Here is a 13713-nt window from a genome sequence, read left to right as displayed (position 1 = left end):
AGTCATCCTATCTAAGCGCTTTCTATTGCTTCCTGTCTCTGCATACCCCATATCCACTGATCTTCAACCTCATGCAATACTCTGCCTCTCCTTCATGGTCACTATCAACCAAATAAGTCAGTCCACCTACTGAACACTCTCACTCACTGAACACCTCCTATCTGCAGAAAAGAAAGCCAAAACACCCAGGCGAAGCAGAGAATCAGGGTCTGTCCCTGTGATAACTAAGATATAGTTTAGGGTCCTGAGGCAAACTTGCTATGAATCTCTTTGCGATGAATGTTCTCCACTAATGACTTGCATCCAGTGTAGCTGTTTTAACTGCTGAATGTATTTTCACTCAACGTTTAAAAATGGAAGAGATCAACTAAAACATTTAAGCTAGTTAGTTTATTTTCTGTGGAGGGCAAGCTATTGGAATTCAATTTGAAGGACACTATAAATCATCATTTTGTGAAGGCACTGCTTAATTGGGAAGAGTCAGCATGAATTCATTGAAAGAAGGTGATAAAGATCTATCAACTTGTTTGAAGTTTGTCAGAGGAAAGCATGGGAGGGTCAATGAAGGCAGTATATTTCATGTAATCTAATGAGCCCTATGGCAAGCTCGGAATGGTCAAAAATTAAAAGCTCTTGGTGACCTAGGGAGAGTGGAAAACTTGCTCTGAAATTGTCTGACTGGCAGAAGCCACTGGTTGCAGGAAGATTTTGTATTTTTGTCACCGGAAGGAATGCATCTTCACTGGGCTCACACTGATGTCTAGTTTTCACTAAAGTATATCGATAATTTAGACTTGCAATCACTTGAGTTGATAATGATGTTTTCTTATGGGGTTAGGTGGATTTCCTTAATGGAGGATGTCCATGTGTGACTTTGTTTAACATGGGGAAGCTGATACACGGCCAATAACCACTTGGTTCTTGACAGATCGGAGTCATATTGCAGTGGCATGGGATGCAAGATGACTGGGGACCCTTCTCTGCTGCAGTTTTCCTCCACCTTCACCGCCATTGTGATGAGATATCATGTTCCACCAGCTTCACTGTTGAGGTCTTGGTTGGATCGCTCTTTGTCTAGAACCTCCTCATTGACCTTACTGCCATTGGTGACCCCACTAGGAGCTAAGTGGTAGATGGACAAATTCCAGAATGGCATGCTCTTGGGATCTCAGGAACTCATAAGCCTCCCCACCAGGACAAGGTGATGATCCTCGGAGAGTATAATATAGGAAGCATGATAAAGAAGGTTTGCAAATGGTACCAAAATTAGCCACATGGTTGACAATGAGGAGGAAAGCTAAAGAATTGAAGAAGATAGCACCAGTGGACGAAACGATCAAAGGTGACGTCCTTAAGATAGTTCACGAAACTACTACTTTTACTTCTTCTTCTTTCAAATACGATTTTGCTACAACTGGAAACTGTGATTTACATTTTGATGCTTTCAGGCCAATTGAACAATCTGCGCTTTGCTAACTCCGAGGGAGTTCAGTGAGGTTTTGAGTGGAGTATGCAGCCTGGAGAGCTAGAAGCCTGGAGATGGGGCATGAGCCCATGATTAACCCCATTTCTTGCTGATCTCGCTGATTAAAGCATTGGGCAAGATTGAAATCAATGAGGTCGAGAGCAGAAGGCGAGCAGGTGTTCAGCGCTGTCTACTTGCATTAAACTGGTCTCTCTCACGCTCTCACTTGCTACTCCAGAGGAAGGTGCCTGCTTTTGAGCAGTTTCTCTCTTTCCCACTTGCTCGATGCTGCCGGATTCTTGGGTCTTGGACAAGGTTTAATCAATGCAGTTTGTGGATTGGACTCTGCAGTTCATGTTAAATTTGTTCCTGGTTTCTGGTTACTCCATTTTTATTGCTATTTTGTGCGACTTCGATCAGGGCAGAAAATGATTGGTAAACTGAACTGAACTAAACTGAATATTCCTAGACTGTTCCAATGACTCCGGTTTGTTTTTTATTCTGTGTTTCTTACTTGCTTTTCACTGTTTGCGTGATTTGTTCTTTTTTTGTGCATCGGATATTTGATATTTTCTTTGCACGGGTTCCATGGTGTTTCTTTATTTCATGACTGTCTGTTGAAAGACAAATATACTGCATATTTACTTTGATAATAAATAAACTTTCACTCTTTGAAGATAAACAAGGTAGTAAAGAAGGCATATGACAAGTTGCATTAGTTGGATGGGGATTGAATACGAAAGATGACATGAGATATTACAGTTGTAGAAGACATTGGTGAGGCTGCACTCAGGATATCGTGTGTGGTTCTGGTCACAGTACGGGATAAATTACAGCAACCAAAGCTCCTAAGACAGCATTATCTAAATCTATGACCTCTATCAGTTTGAAGGATAAGGTCAGCAAAATCACAAGGCAGCAACCAAGTAGAATTTCCCTCCAAGGCACACTTCATCTTGACTTCAAAATACATTGCAGTTACTGGGTCAAATCCTGGAACCCTTTCTCTAGCAGCATTGTGAGTACACTCATACCGTAAGGACTGTGGCAGTTCAAAAAAATAGCTCATCACCTTCTTCTTAATGGCACTAGGGATGGGAAATTAAATGCTGGCTCAGCCTGCAAACAGAAGCAAATAGCGAAAAATGAAATCAAATCAATATTTAGTGCGACTACCCTTTGCCTTTCAAACTGCATCAATTCTCTTCAGTCATGCAGTTTTGTAAGAAAATCGGCTGGTAGGTTGTTCCAAGCAGCTTGGAGAACTTGCTTCTGTCTCTCCAGGTAATCCCTGACAGCCTTGATGATGTTGAGATCAGGGCTCTGTGGCGGCAATACCATCTGAACCCATTAAAAAAGACACACACACACACACACACACACACACACACACACACACATATATATAAATATATAAGCTGAATTCTTTTCAGACATTGGCATAACTTTTGGTTGTCATGGTGGACTTGTAGTCAACGTGCGACACAGCAAAGTTCAAAGTAAACTTATTATCAAAATGCATATACGTCTCCGTATACAACCCTGAGATTCATTTTCTTGCAGGCATCCTCAATAAATCCATTATTGAATAATGACTATAATAGAGTCAATGAAAGACCGCACCAACTTGGGCATTCAACCAGGTTGCAAAAGACAAAAAACTGAAAATACAAAAAGAAAGAAATAATAGTAAATAAATATTGAGAACATGTGATGAAGAGTCCTTGAAAGTGAGTTCATAGGTTGTGGGTACATTTCAGTGATGGGGCAAATGAAGTTGTGCGAAGTTACCCCTTTTGGTTGAAGAGACTGATGGTTGAGGAGTAATAACTGATTATGAACCTGGTGGTGTGAGACCTGAAGATCGTGTATCATCTTCCAGGTGGCAGCAGTGAGAAGAGAGCATGACGAACAGGAATCCCTGATGACGGATGCTGCTTTCCTGTGACAATGCTTCGTGTGGATGCTCTCAATGGTGGGGAAGGCTTTACCAGTGATGGACTCGGCTGTATCCATTACTTTTTGCAGGATTTTCCATTCAAGACCACTGGTGTTTCCATACCGGGCTTTGACGCAGCCAGTCAATATACACTCCACCGCACATCTATAGAAGTTTGTCAAAGTTTAAGATGTCATGCTGAGTCTTTGCAAATTCCCAATGAAGGAGAGGTGCTGCTGTGCTTTCTTTGTAATTGCACTTATGTGCTGGGCTCGGGACAGGTCCTCCGAAATGATAACACCGAGGAATCTGGAGTTACTGACCCTCCAATGAGAAATGGCTTATAGGCCTCTGGTTTCCTCCTCCTGAAGTCAATACTCAGCTCTTGGTCTTGTTGACATTGAATGAGAGATTGTTGTTGTGGTACCAATCATCCAGACTTTCAATCTCCCTCCTATATAGTATTCATCACACCTTTGATTCAGCCTACGACAGTGGCGTCGTCAGCAAACTTGAATATGGCATTGGAGCCGTGCTTAGCCGCACAGTTGATAGTGTAAAACAAATAGAGCAGGGGGCAAAGCACACAGCCCTGTGGCGCACCTGTGCTGATGGAGATTGTGGAGGAGATGTTTTTGCCAATTTGAACTGACTAGGGTCTGCAAGTGGGGAATTTCAGGTTCCAATTGCATAAGGAGGTATTGAGACCAAGGTCTTGAAGCTTATTGATTAGTTTTGAGGGGCTGATGGTATTAAATGCTGAACTACAGATGGTTGTATGCAGCTCTGCTGTCCTGGTGCTGCAGGGTTGAGTGAACAGCCAATAACATAACATCTGCTGTGAACCTGTTGCACCAGTCGGCAAATTAGAGTGGATCCAAGTCGCTTCTTAGGAAGGAGTTATTATGTTTCATCACTAACCTCTCAAAACACTTCATCACAGTGAATGGAAATAGTCACTGAGGCAGTTTACCACCTTCTTCTTAGACACTGGTATAAGTGACGCCTGCTTGAAGGGCAGTTCGGAAATCCAGACTGCTGAAGCAAGAGGTTAAAGATCTTCGTGAACATGCTGGCCGTTGATCAGCATGCTTGGCCAGGTGCTCCACCTGGCCCGGATGTCGTTTGTGGGTTTGCCCTCCTGAAGGCTGTTCACACTTCGGCCTCAGAGGCTGAAGTCACAGGGAGGGTGTGATGCTCCCTCCATGTTTTGACAGTCAAAATGACAATAAAAGGCAATGTGCTCACCTTGAAGTGAAGCCCTGTTGTCACTTACGTCACCTGATTTTACTTTATAAGAGGTGAATGCCCCGTCACAGCTGTTGAGCATCCTTTGATTCAAGTTTAACCCAGAATTGCCACTTCACCTCTGAATTAAATTGACTTTATTTCTTACATTCTTTACATACATGAGGAGTAAAAATCTTTATGTTCTAAATCAGTCTAAATGTGCAATGTGCAATCATAGTAACTTATAATAATTTATAATAAATAGAACAGTCAATGTAACATAGAAATACACTCAGATCAGTGTGAGTTAATTGCTCTGATGGCCTGGTGGAAGAAGCTGTCCTGGAGCCTGTTAGTCCTGGCTTTTATGCTGTGGTACCGCTTCCCAGATGATAGCAGCTGGAATAGATTGCTGTTGGGGTGACTAGAGTCCCAATGATCCTTTGGGCCCTTTTCTCACACCTGTCTTTGTAAATGTCCTGAATCATAGGAAGTTCACAACTACAGACTCGCTGCGCTGTCCACACCACTCTCTGCAGAGTCCTGTGATTAAGGGAGGTTCAGTTCCCATACCAGGCAGTGATGCAGCCAGTCAAGATGCTCTCAATTGTGTCCCTGTAGAAAGTTTTTAGGATTTGGGGGCCCATACCAAACTTCCTCAACTGTCTGAGGTGAAAGAGGCGCTGTTGTGCCTTTTTCCACCATGCATCTGGTGTGTACAGATCACGTGAGGTCCTCAGTGATGTAGATGCCGAGGAACTTGAAGCTGATTACCCTCTCAACCCCAGATCCATTGATGTCAATAGGGGTTATCCTGGCTCCATTCCTCCTGTAATCCACAACCAGCTCTTTTGTTTTTGCAACATTGAGGGAGAGGTTGTTTTCTTGACACCACTGTGTCAGAGAGATGACTTCTTCCCTGAAGGCCACCTTGTTATTGTTTGAGATAAGGCCAATCAATGTAGTGTCATTGGCAAATTTTATTAGCAGATTAGAGCTGTGGGTGGTGTCACAGTCATGGGTATACAGGGAGTAAAGGAGGGGACTTAGTACACAGCCCTGAGGGGCTCCTGTGTTGAGGGTCAGAGGGGCAGAGGTGAGGGAACCCGCTCTTACTACCTGCTGGCAATCTGATTCAGAATCCAGCTGCACAAGGCAGGGTCAAGGCCAAGGTTTCTGAGCTTCTTGTCGAGCCTGGACGGAGTTATGGTGTTGAACGCTGAACTGTAGTCCAAGAACAGCATTCTCACATGAGCATCCTGGGATGGCTTTCTAGAGGTTGTACCTGGACCTCTTGTAACTTTCGTGGTCACCGGACTTGAATGCTTCTGATCTGGCCTTCTGTAGGTCACGGATCTCATTGTTCATCATGGGCTTGTGGATGTAGAGACTAATGATTTTGTGGGGACACACTCTGCTGTGACTGTCCGTGACAACTGTGGTGTATTCATTCAGATCCACAGATGAGTCCTTGAACATGACTTGAAGCAATCCTATGGCCACTCCTCTGCCTCTCGTGACCACCTCTTTTGTTGTCCTAATCTCTGGAGCCTTGCTCATTAGCCTCTGCCTATATGCAGGTAGGATAAGGACAATCTGGTGATCAGATTTCCTGAAATGGGGTCTGGGCATTGAACAATATACATTGCTTAACTTGGTATAACAGTTAACAAGTACATTGGGACCTCTGATGCTACAGGTTATATATTGATGGTAATTGGGCAGAGATTTCTTTAAACAAGCCTGGTTGATGTCCACAATGATGATTAGAAATGTGTTTGGATGGATTGTTTCTTGTTTGGAAAAATAGCATAGGAGTTCCCCCTCTCTTTCTGAAGTGGTGTACTCATTGTGTGTTCTCTTTCTAGCAAGAGAAAATGGAAGGTATTCAGTTCTCTAGGAACGCTGTTCCAATGGCTTCCCCATTTCAACTGAGATGATGCAAGTTCAGTTCCAGACTGAAGAGAGCAGGATACACAGTAAATTGGTTTATTCTCGTCACATATCCTGTTTACTGAGGGACAGTGAAATATTTTGGTTACAGATATTGTGACAATTATTGGGCAAGCACTCTAGTTACTCTCTGAGGCTAAAGTTGCAGGTAGAATGAAGAGTCACTTTTACCGAGGGCATCCTCATGGAAATGTAGACATCAGCACAGTATTCCTTGCTGATGCTTGTATAGAACTGCACGCCGAAAATCCTAGGGTGCATCCCTCTGCTCCCTCCTCCTACCACTTTCAGCAACTCTTCCTGCTCTTGGTGTCCTCTGCTCATCCTTCCAGTCTGGTGGAATGCCAAAGTCTGGGAGCAAAGTATTTCTGTAGTTAACACAACTTTCTTCAGCATTTTTAACTCCTCTAGATTTAAATGTGCGCCTGATGATACCTTTTAAGTACAACTGGTGGTGGTCTCCTTCCTGCCACTGAGTGCCTCCGTGGAGAGACTGTGCCCAGCGTGTTGGACCATGATGCTGTGGCTTCAATGGTTATGTATCCCCAGTGTAATGCTCATGCTGTCACATTGGGTCACCATTCCAGCGAATGCCACACCTCCATCTATGGTTAATATGTGGCATTAGCTGGAACATTGACTCCAATCTCACAGCACCGGCACCTCACTGGTGCATGTGGGTTGAAACTACGGCATCATTACCCACCTCTTCAGCACAGTCACACACTGGCTATTATGAATTGGTGCACTAATACCCTTCTCAGTGTAGTGACAGTCACAGTTTGTACTATAATGTAAATGGCGCACTGACATTCTGTAGCTACGTTTTATTGTCCAGCCCTTTGAAACAGCAGCTTTGACTACTTCTTTTATCCGGTTTTGGATATTAAAATCATTGAGTAGAATATAATTCAATTTTAGTACTGTGTTTGTAATTGGTTCTGTGAGATTATATGTTGTGTGAGATTATATGATACCCTATGGAATATTCTTACTTCTGCCATGGACGGTCCTAAGCCCAGCTACAAAAGGAGGAGGATTGAACACAGGGCTAGCAACTCCATACCAAAAAACACAGAGCTATAGAAGCACTAACAGAAGCTCCGAAGACCTTATTCATGGGAGAGAAAGGATCTTTGTCTAAAACAGGAATTCCCACTCTGGGGTCCACGGTTAATGGTCGGGGTCCATGGAAGTTGGTAACTCCTGGTGTAGAAGATGGGCTAAACCTGGGGACACTTGAAAGACTGGTTCAGGACAGAGGGCTCTGGCAAGTTGTTGTTGGTGGCTTATGCCCCTGCAGAGGTGATGGACTTCAGTATTCATGATTGGATTTTGTGGAGAAATACTGGCAGTTTGTGTCCCTTTCACTAGGTTGTAACAAGTGTGGAATTTCCTCACAGGTATACACACGTTCAAGTCCAGAACTTGTTGACAACCGTTGGCAGGTATTTTCACCACACAATGTGAAAGGTCACAGTCATGCTTGAACAGAGAATTCTCCATTATCAATTTCAATAGACATGAATGAATGCAAAGGATTAAGGTGTTTGTATTTTAGATTAAAAAAAAGAAATTAGTGTTTATTTTAATGATTTTAATTGTTTTCCATATGAAAGAAACAGTAAAAAAAATGCCCATCTGTTCTTTCACCTTTGATAGTCATTTAAGACAGAGGACGTGCTTTAGTTGTTTGTGGATTTTACAGCAATTTTGTCAATGGAGTTCATTCAACACATCTCCAGCTGGACATCTCATGCCATCAAAGATATATTCAGAAAATCTTATCACCATACAAAGAGTAGCCAGTAAAGTTGAAACTTACTTTGTCCAGTAAGTTTCTATTTCACTATCTGTACTGGATTTTTATGAATATATTACATTTATCCTGATTCTCTTTCTACAGATGCAATGTGACTCACTGAATGCTTCCAGTGTTTTCTGTGTTTTTTATATCTAAGCAATGGGTTCCCAACCTAGAGTCCACAGACCCCTTGCTTAATAGTATTGGTCCATGGCATAAAAGAGGTTGGGTAACCCTGATCTAAACTAAGTCCTGATGTTATTTTTAGGACAGAGGGAAACACCAATCACTGTTTTTTCCAGGCAGCATCTCTAGGAAGAGGTACAGTCGACGTTTCAGGCCGAGACCCTTCGTCAGGAATAACTGAAGGAAGAGTTAGTAAGAGATTTGAAAGTGGGAGGGGGAGGGGGAGATCCAAAATGATAGGAGAAGACAGGAGGAGGAGGGATGGAGCCAAGAGCTGGACAGGTGATAGGCAAAGGGGATATGAGAGGATCATGGGACAGGAGGTCCGGGGAGAAAGGCAAGGGGGAGGGAACCCAGCGGATGGGCAAGGGGTATAGTCAGAGGGACAGAGGGAGAAAAAGGAGAGTGAGAGAAAGAATGTGTGTATAAAAATAAATAACAGATGGGGTACGAGGGGGAGGTGGGGCATTAGCGGAAGTTAGAGAAGTCGATGTTCATGCCATCAGGTTGGAGGCTACCCAGATGGAATATAAGGTGTTGTTCCTCCAACCTGAGTGTGACTTCATCTTTACAGTAGAGGAGGCCGTGGATAGACATGTCAGAATGGGAATGGGATGTGGAATTAAAATGTGTGGCCACTGGGAGATCCTGCTTTCACTCCAGACAGAGTGTAGGTGTTCAGCAAAGCGGTCTCCCAGTCTGCGTCGGGTCTCCCCAATATATAGAAGGCCACATTGGGAGCACCGGACGCAGTATATCAGCCCAACCGACTCACAGGTGAAGTGTCGCCTCACCTGGAAGGACTGTCTGGGGCCCTGAATGGTGGTAAGGGAGGAAGTGTAAGGGCATGTGTAGCACTTGTTCCACTTACAAGAATAAGTGCCAGGAGGGAGATCAGTGGGGAGGGATGGGAGGGACGAATAGACAAGGGAGTCGCGTAGGGAGCGATCCCTGCGGAAAGCAGAGAGAGGGGGGAGGGAAAGATGTGCTTCGTGGTGGGATCCCGTTGGAGGTGGCGGAAGTTACGGAGAATAATATGTTGGACCCGGAGGCTGGTAGGGTGGTAGGTGAGGACCAGGGGAACCCTATTCCTAGTGGGGTGGCAGGAGGATGGAGTGAGAGCAGATGTGCATGAAATGGGGGAGATGCGTTTGAGAGGAGAGATGATAGTGGAGGAAGGGAAGCCCCTTTCTTTAAAAAAGGAGGACATCTCCCTCGTCTTGAAATGAAAAGCCTCATCCTGAGAGCAGATGCGGCGGAGATGGAGGAATTGCGAGAAGGGGTTGGCATTTTTGCAAGAGACAGGGTGAGAAGAGGAATAGTCCAGATAGCTGTGAGAGTCAGTAGGCTTATAGCAGACATCAGTGGATAAGCTGTCTCCGGAGACAGAGACAGAAAGATCTAGAAAGGGGAGGGAGGTGTCAGAAATGGACCAGGTAAACTTGAGGGCAGGGTGAAAGTTGGAGGCAAAGTTAATAAAGTCAACGAGCTCAGTATGCATGCAGGAAGCAGTGCCAATGCAGTCATCGATGTAGCGAAGGAAAAGTGCGGGACAGATACCAGAATAGGCACGGAACACAGATTGTTCCACAAAGCCAACAAAAAGGCAGGCATAGCTAGGACCCATACGGGTGCCCATAGCTACACCTTTAGTTTGGAGGAAGTGGGAGGAGCCAAAGGAGAAATTATTAAGAGTAAGGGACTAATTCCGCTAGACAGAGCAGAGTGGTGGTAGAGGGGAACTGATTAGGTCCGGAATCCAAAAAGAAGCGTAGAGCTTTGAGACCTTCCTGATGGGGGATAGAAGTATATAGGGACTGGACATCCGTGGTGAAAATAAAGCGGTGGGGGCCAGGGAACTTAAAAGCATTGAAAAGTTTAAGAGCGTGAGAAGTGTCACGAACATAGGTAGGAAGGGATTGAACAAGGGGGGATAAAACCGTGTCGAGGTATGCAGAAAAGAGTTCAGTGGGGCAGGAACAAGCTGAGACAATAGGTCTGCCAGGATAGGCAGGTTTGTGGATCTTGGGTTGGAGGTAGAAACGGGAAGTGCGAGGTGTGGGAACTATAAGGTTGGTAGTAGTTTCCGCAGGGATCGCTCCCTTGTCCATTCATCCTCCCCATCCCTCCCCACTGATCTCCCTCCTGGCACTTATCCTTGTAAGCAGAACAAGTGCTACACATGCCCTTACACTTCCTCCCTCACCACCATTCAGGGCCCCTGACAGTCCTTCCAGGTGAGGCGACACTTCACCTGTGAGTCAGCTGGGCTGATATACTGCGTCCGGTGCTCCCGATGTGGCCTTCTACATATTGGGGAGACCCGACGCAGACTGGGAGACTGCTTTGCTGAACACCTACACTCTGTCCACCAGAGAAAGCAGGATCTCCCAGTGGCCACACATTTTAATTCCACATCCCATTCCCATTCTGACATGTCTATCCAAGGCCTCCTCTACTGTAAAGATGAAGCCACACTCAGGTTGGAGGAACAACACCTTATATTCCATCTGGGTAGCCTCCAACCGGATGGCATGAAGATTGACTTCTCTAACTTCCGCTAATGCCCCACGTCCCCCTCGTATCCCATCCATTATTTATTTTTATACACACATTCTTCCTCTCACTCTCCTTTTTCTCCCTCTATCCCTCTGAGTATACCCCTTGCCCATCCTCTGGTTCCACCCCCCCTTGTCTTTCTCCCTCGGCCTCCTGTCCCATGATCCTCTCATATCCCCTTTGCCAATCACCTGTCCAGCTCTTGGCTCCATCCCTCCTCCTCCTGTCTTCTCCTATCATTTTGGATTTCCCACTCCCCCTCCCACTTTCAAATCCCTTACTAACTCTTCCTTCAGTTATTCCTGACGAAGGGTCTCGGCCTGAAACGTCGACTGTACCTCTTCCTAGAGATGCTGCCTGGCCTGCTGCGTTCACCAGCAACTTTGATGTGTGTTGCTTGAATTTCCAGCATCTGCAGAATTCCTGTTGTTTCCTGTTGTTCACTATTTTTTCCATTGTTTACTACTTCTGACTTTTCACTTGGTGGCGTTGCAGCACAGTTTCAGAATCGGAATCTGAATCAAATTTAATATCACCTGCATATGTCAAGAAATTTGTTAACTATACACAGCAGTACAACGAAATGCATAATAAATAAATAGAGAGAGAAAAAAAAGAGTTCCATTAAATATATACATGTCTATTAAATAGCTGAGTTAAGATAAGTAGTGCCAAAAAAAAGTAGTGAGGTAGTGTTCACGGGTTCAATGTCCATTTGAAAACTGGGTGGCAGAGGAAAAGAAGCAGTTCCTGAATAACTTTATGCCCATTTATACCCATTGCTCTTAAGATTTTTCGAATTAATTTTGTAAATTTTTAAAAATGAAATGGTTTTAAATATTTCAGAATGCGATATATGAGATACAAGGTTGGTAGCTTTCTGCTTGATATAAATCAACAGGCTTTATTCTCTGAATTGCGTCAATGACAAATTGTTACGCAGACTGAAAGATGGAACAAATATTTACTAACAAAGAAGTTGTAGAAGCATGTGGCAGTTTCTCAACAATCTGTTTATGTGACAGGGTTCTTTAAAACATTTAAAGAAAAAGAGGATACACATTTCTATCAGGAAACAAAGTTAGCTTTTTGGAGTGAGCGGAGCAATGGAGTTTGTCTTCTATTCAAGCAAGATCCCATCTGTACAGAATGGTCTCCTTCAGTCCTCTGAACTCACACCTGGATTTTAGTGGCTGTCAACAGTAGCAACATTTGTGTAACTGACAGCATCTTGCTATGGCATCATTAATTTTCTTTAATGAGCCAAAGTAGGAAAGAATACAATGGGTTTAGCCGAAGGTTTGATAAAGAATGATAGGTTTGATAAAGTTTCATAAGGGAAGGGACAGAGGACATTCAGAAGTGGATTCAGTTTTGATTCATAATTGGCTTACCCATCGAAGTAGGAGGGAAGTGGTGAATGGAACTTTGTCGATGTAGAGGTCTTTGACTAGTAGTGTTCCACAGGGATCTATACGGGGAACTCTGCTCTTTGTGATATATATATATATAAATGATCTGGATGAAATATAGATAGGTGGGAGAGTAAGTTTGCAGATGATATGAAAATTGCTGGTGTGGATAGTGTAGAAGATTGCCAAAGGATACTACAGCTGGACGTAAATCAGTTGTAGAAAGAGGCAGAGAAATGGCAGATGGAGTTTAACTCAGCCAAATGTGAAATGCTGCACATTTATGCAAATGCAAATGTAATGGTCAGACCCTTAACAGTGTTGATATGCCAAACCATAGTTCCCTGAAAATGGCGACAATGTTCTTCCATAGCAATGTGGGACCATGGGCATTGAGGGACCGTTAGGGGCTGCAGGAGCCCAAAGGGCTATGGTTGGAGGAATTCTACTGGGCACATTATGGGTCAGGCAGTAAGAATGGATACATACTTGTGATCACGATGGGTCACCGGAACCAGCATCACAGAAAACCCAGAGTCCGTTACGCACCCGGTTGGCTAGACAGTGGTGAGGAGTGGGCCTACTGGAGTGCCTCAGAGCGTATGGCCACCAGCATGTACCTGTGGTAGTCAGGTATGTCGGCAGAGCAGGGTCATGCTGTAGGGCCTGGTGGATCCTTTTCTCAAGGTCCCACGTGATTGGGCCGAGGATCTGAGAGGATGGAATGATGGGGCTGAGGGTCGATTGAACTGTCATGACAGGGCGTCCGCCTTAGAGTTTTTGGAACTGGGTTGGTAGGAAATGGTAAAGATAAATTGCTTGAAGAAGAGGGTCAAGAGATTCAGATGTTGGTTGAGTTGGTGTGTCTGTTGTATGGATATGAGGTTCTGTTGGTCAGTCTAGATCAGAAAGGGCTTGGTGCTTTCCATCAGCCAATGCCTCCATTCCTCCACAGTCCATTTAATAGTGAGTGGCTCTCTGTCTCCTACTCTATAACAGTGCTGTGTAGAGTTGAACCTGTGCAAGAAAGCAGGACAAGGGTATGTCTTCCCATCTGGTCCTCAATGGGAGATGATGGTACCGGCACCCAAGTCAGATGCATCCGCCTCTACTATAAGAAATCCTGAGGGGTTCAGATGGCAGAGAATGGGGGTGGTTGTAAAAT

The 13713-nt window shown here is 44.4% G+C and overlaps 1 protein-coding gene across 1 annotated transcript in view; it reads right to left on the bottom strand.

Moving 5' to 3' along the window:
* The window catches only part of LOC134359599 (laminin subunit beta-4-like), a 163439-nt gene extending 150135 nt beyond the window's left edge, over window positions 1–13304 (bottom strand). The window contains exon 1 of the mRNA XM_063073095.1: window positions 13169–13304. Coding sequence (XP_062929165.1) covers window positions 13169–13304 — 136 coding nt within the window. The remainder of the gene's footprint in view (window positions 1–13168) is intronic.
* Between the last annotated feature and the right edge of the window lie 409 nt (window positions 13305–13713).

Source organism: Mobula hypostoma, chromosome 20 (assembly GCF_963921235.1).
Source record: "Mobula hypostoma chromosome 20, sMobHyp1.1, whole genome shotgun sequence".
Lineage (NCBI taxonomy): Eukaryota > Metazoa > Chordata > Chondrichthyes > Myliobatiformes > Myliobatidae > Mobula > Mobula hypostoma.
Note: the sequence above shows the minus strand (reverse complement) of the source record. Positions and strands in the feature narration are given on the sequence as shown.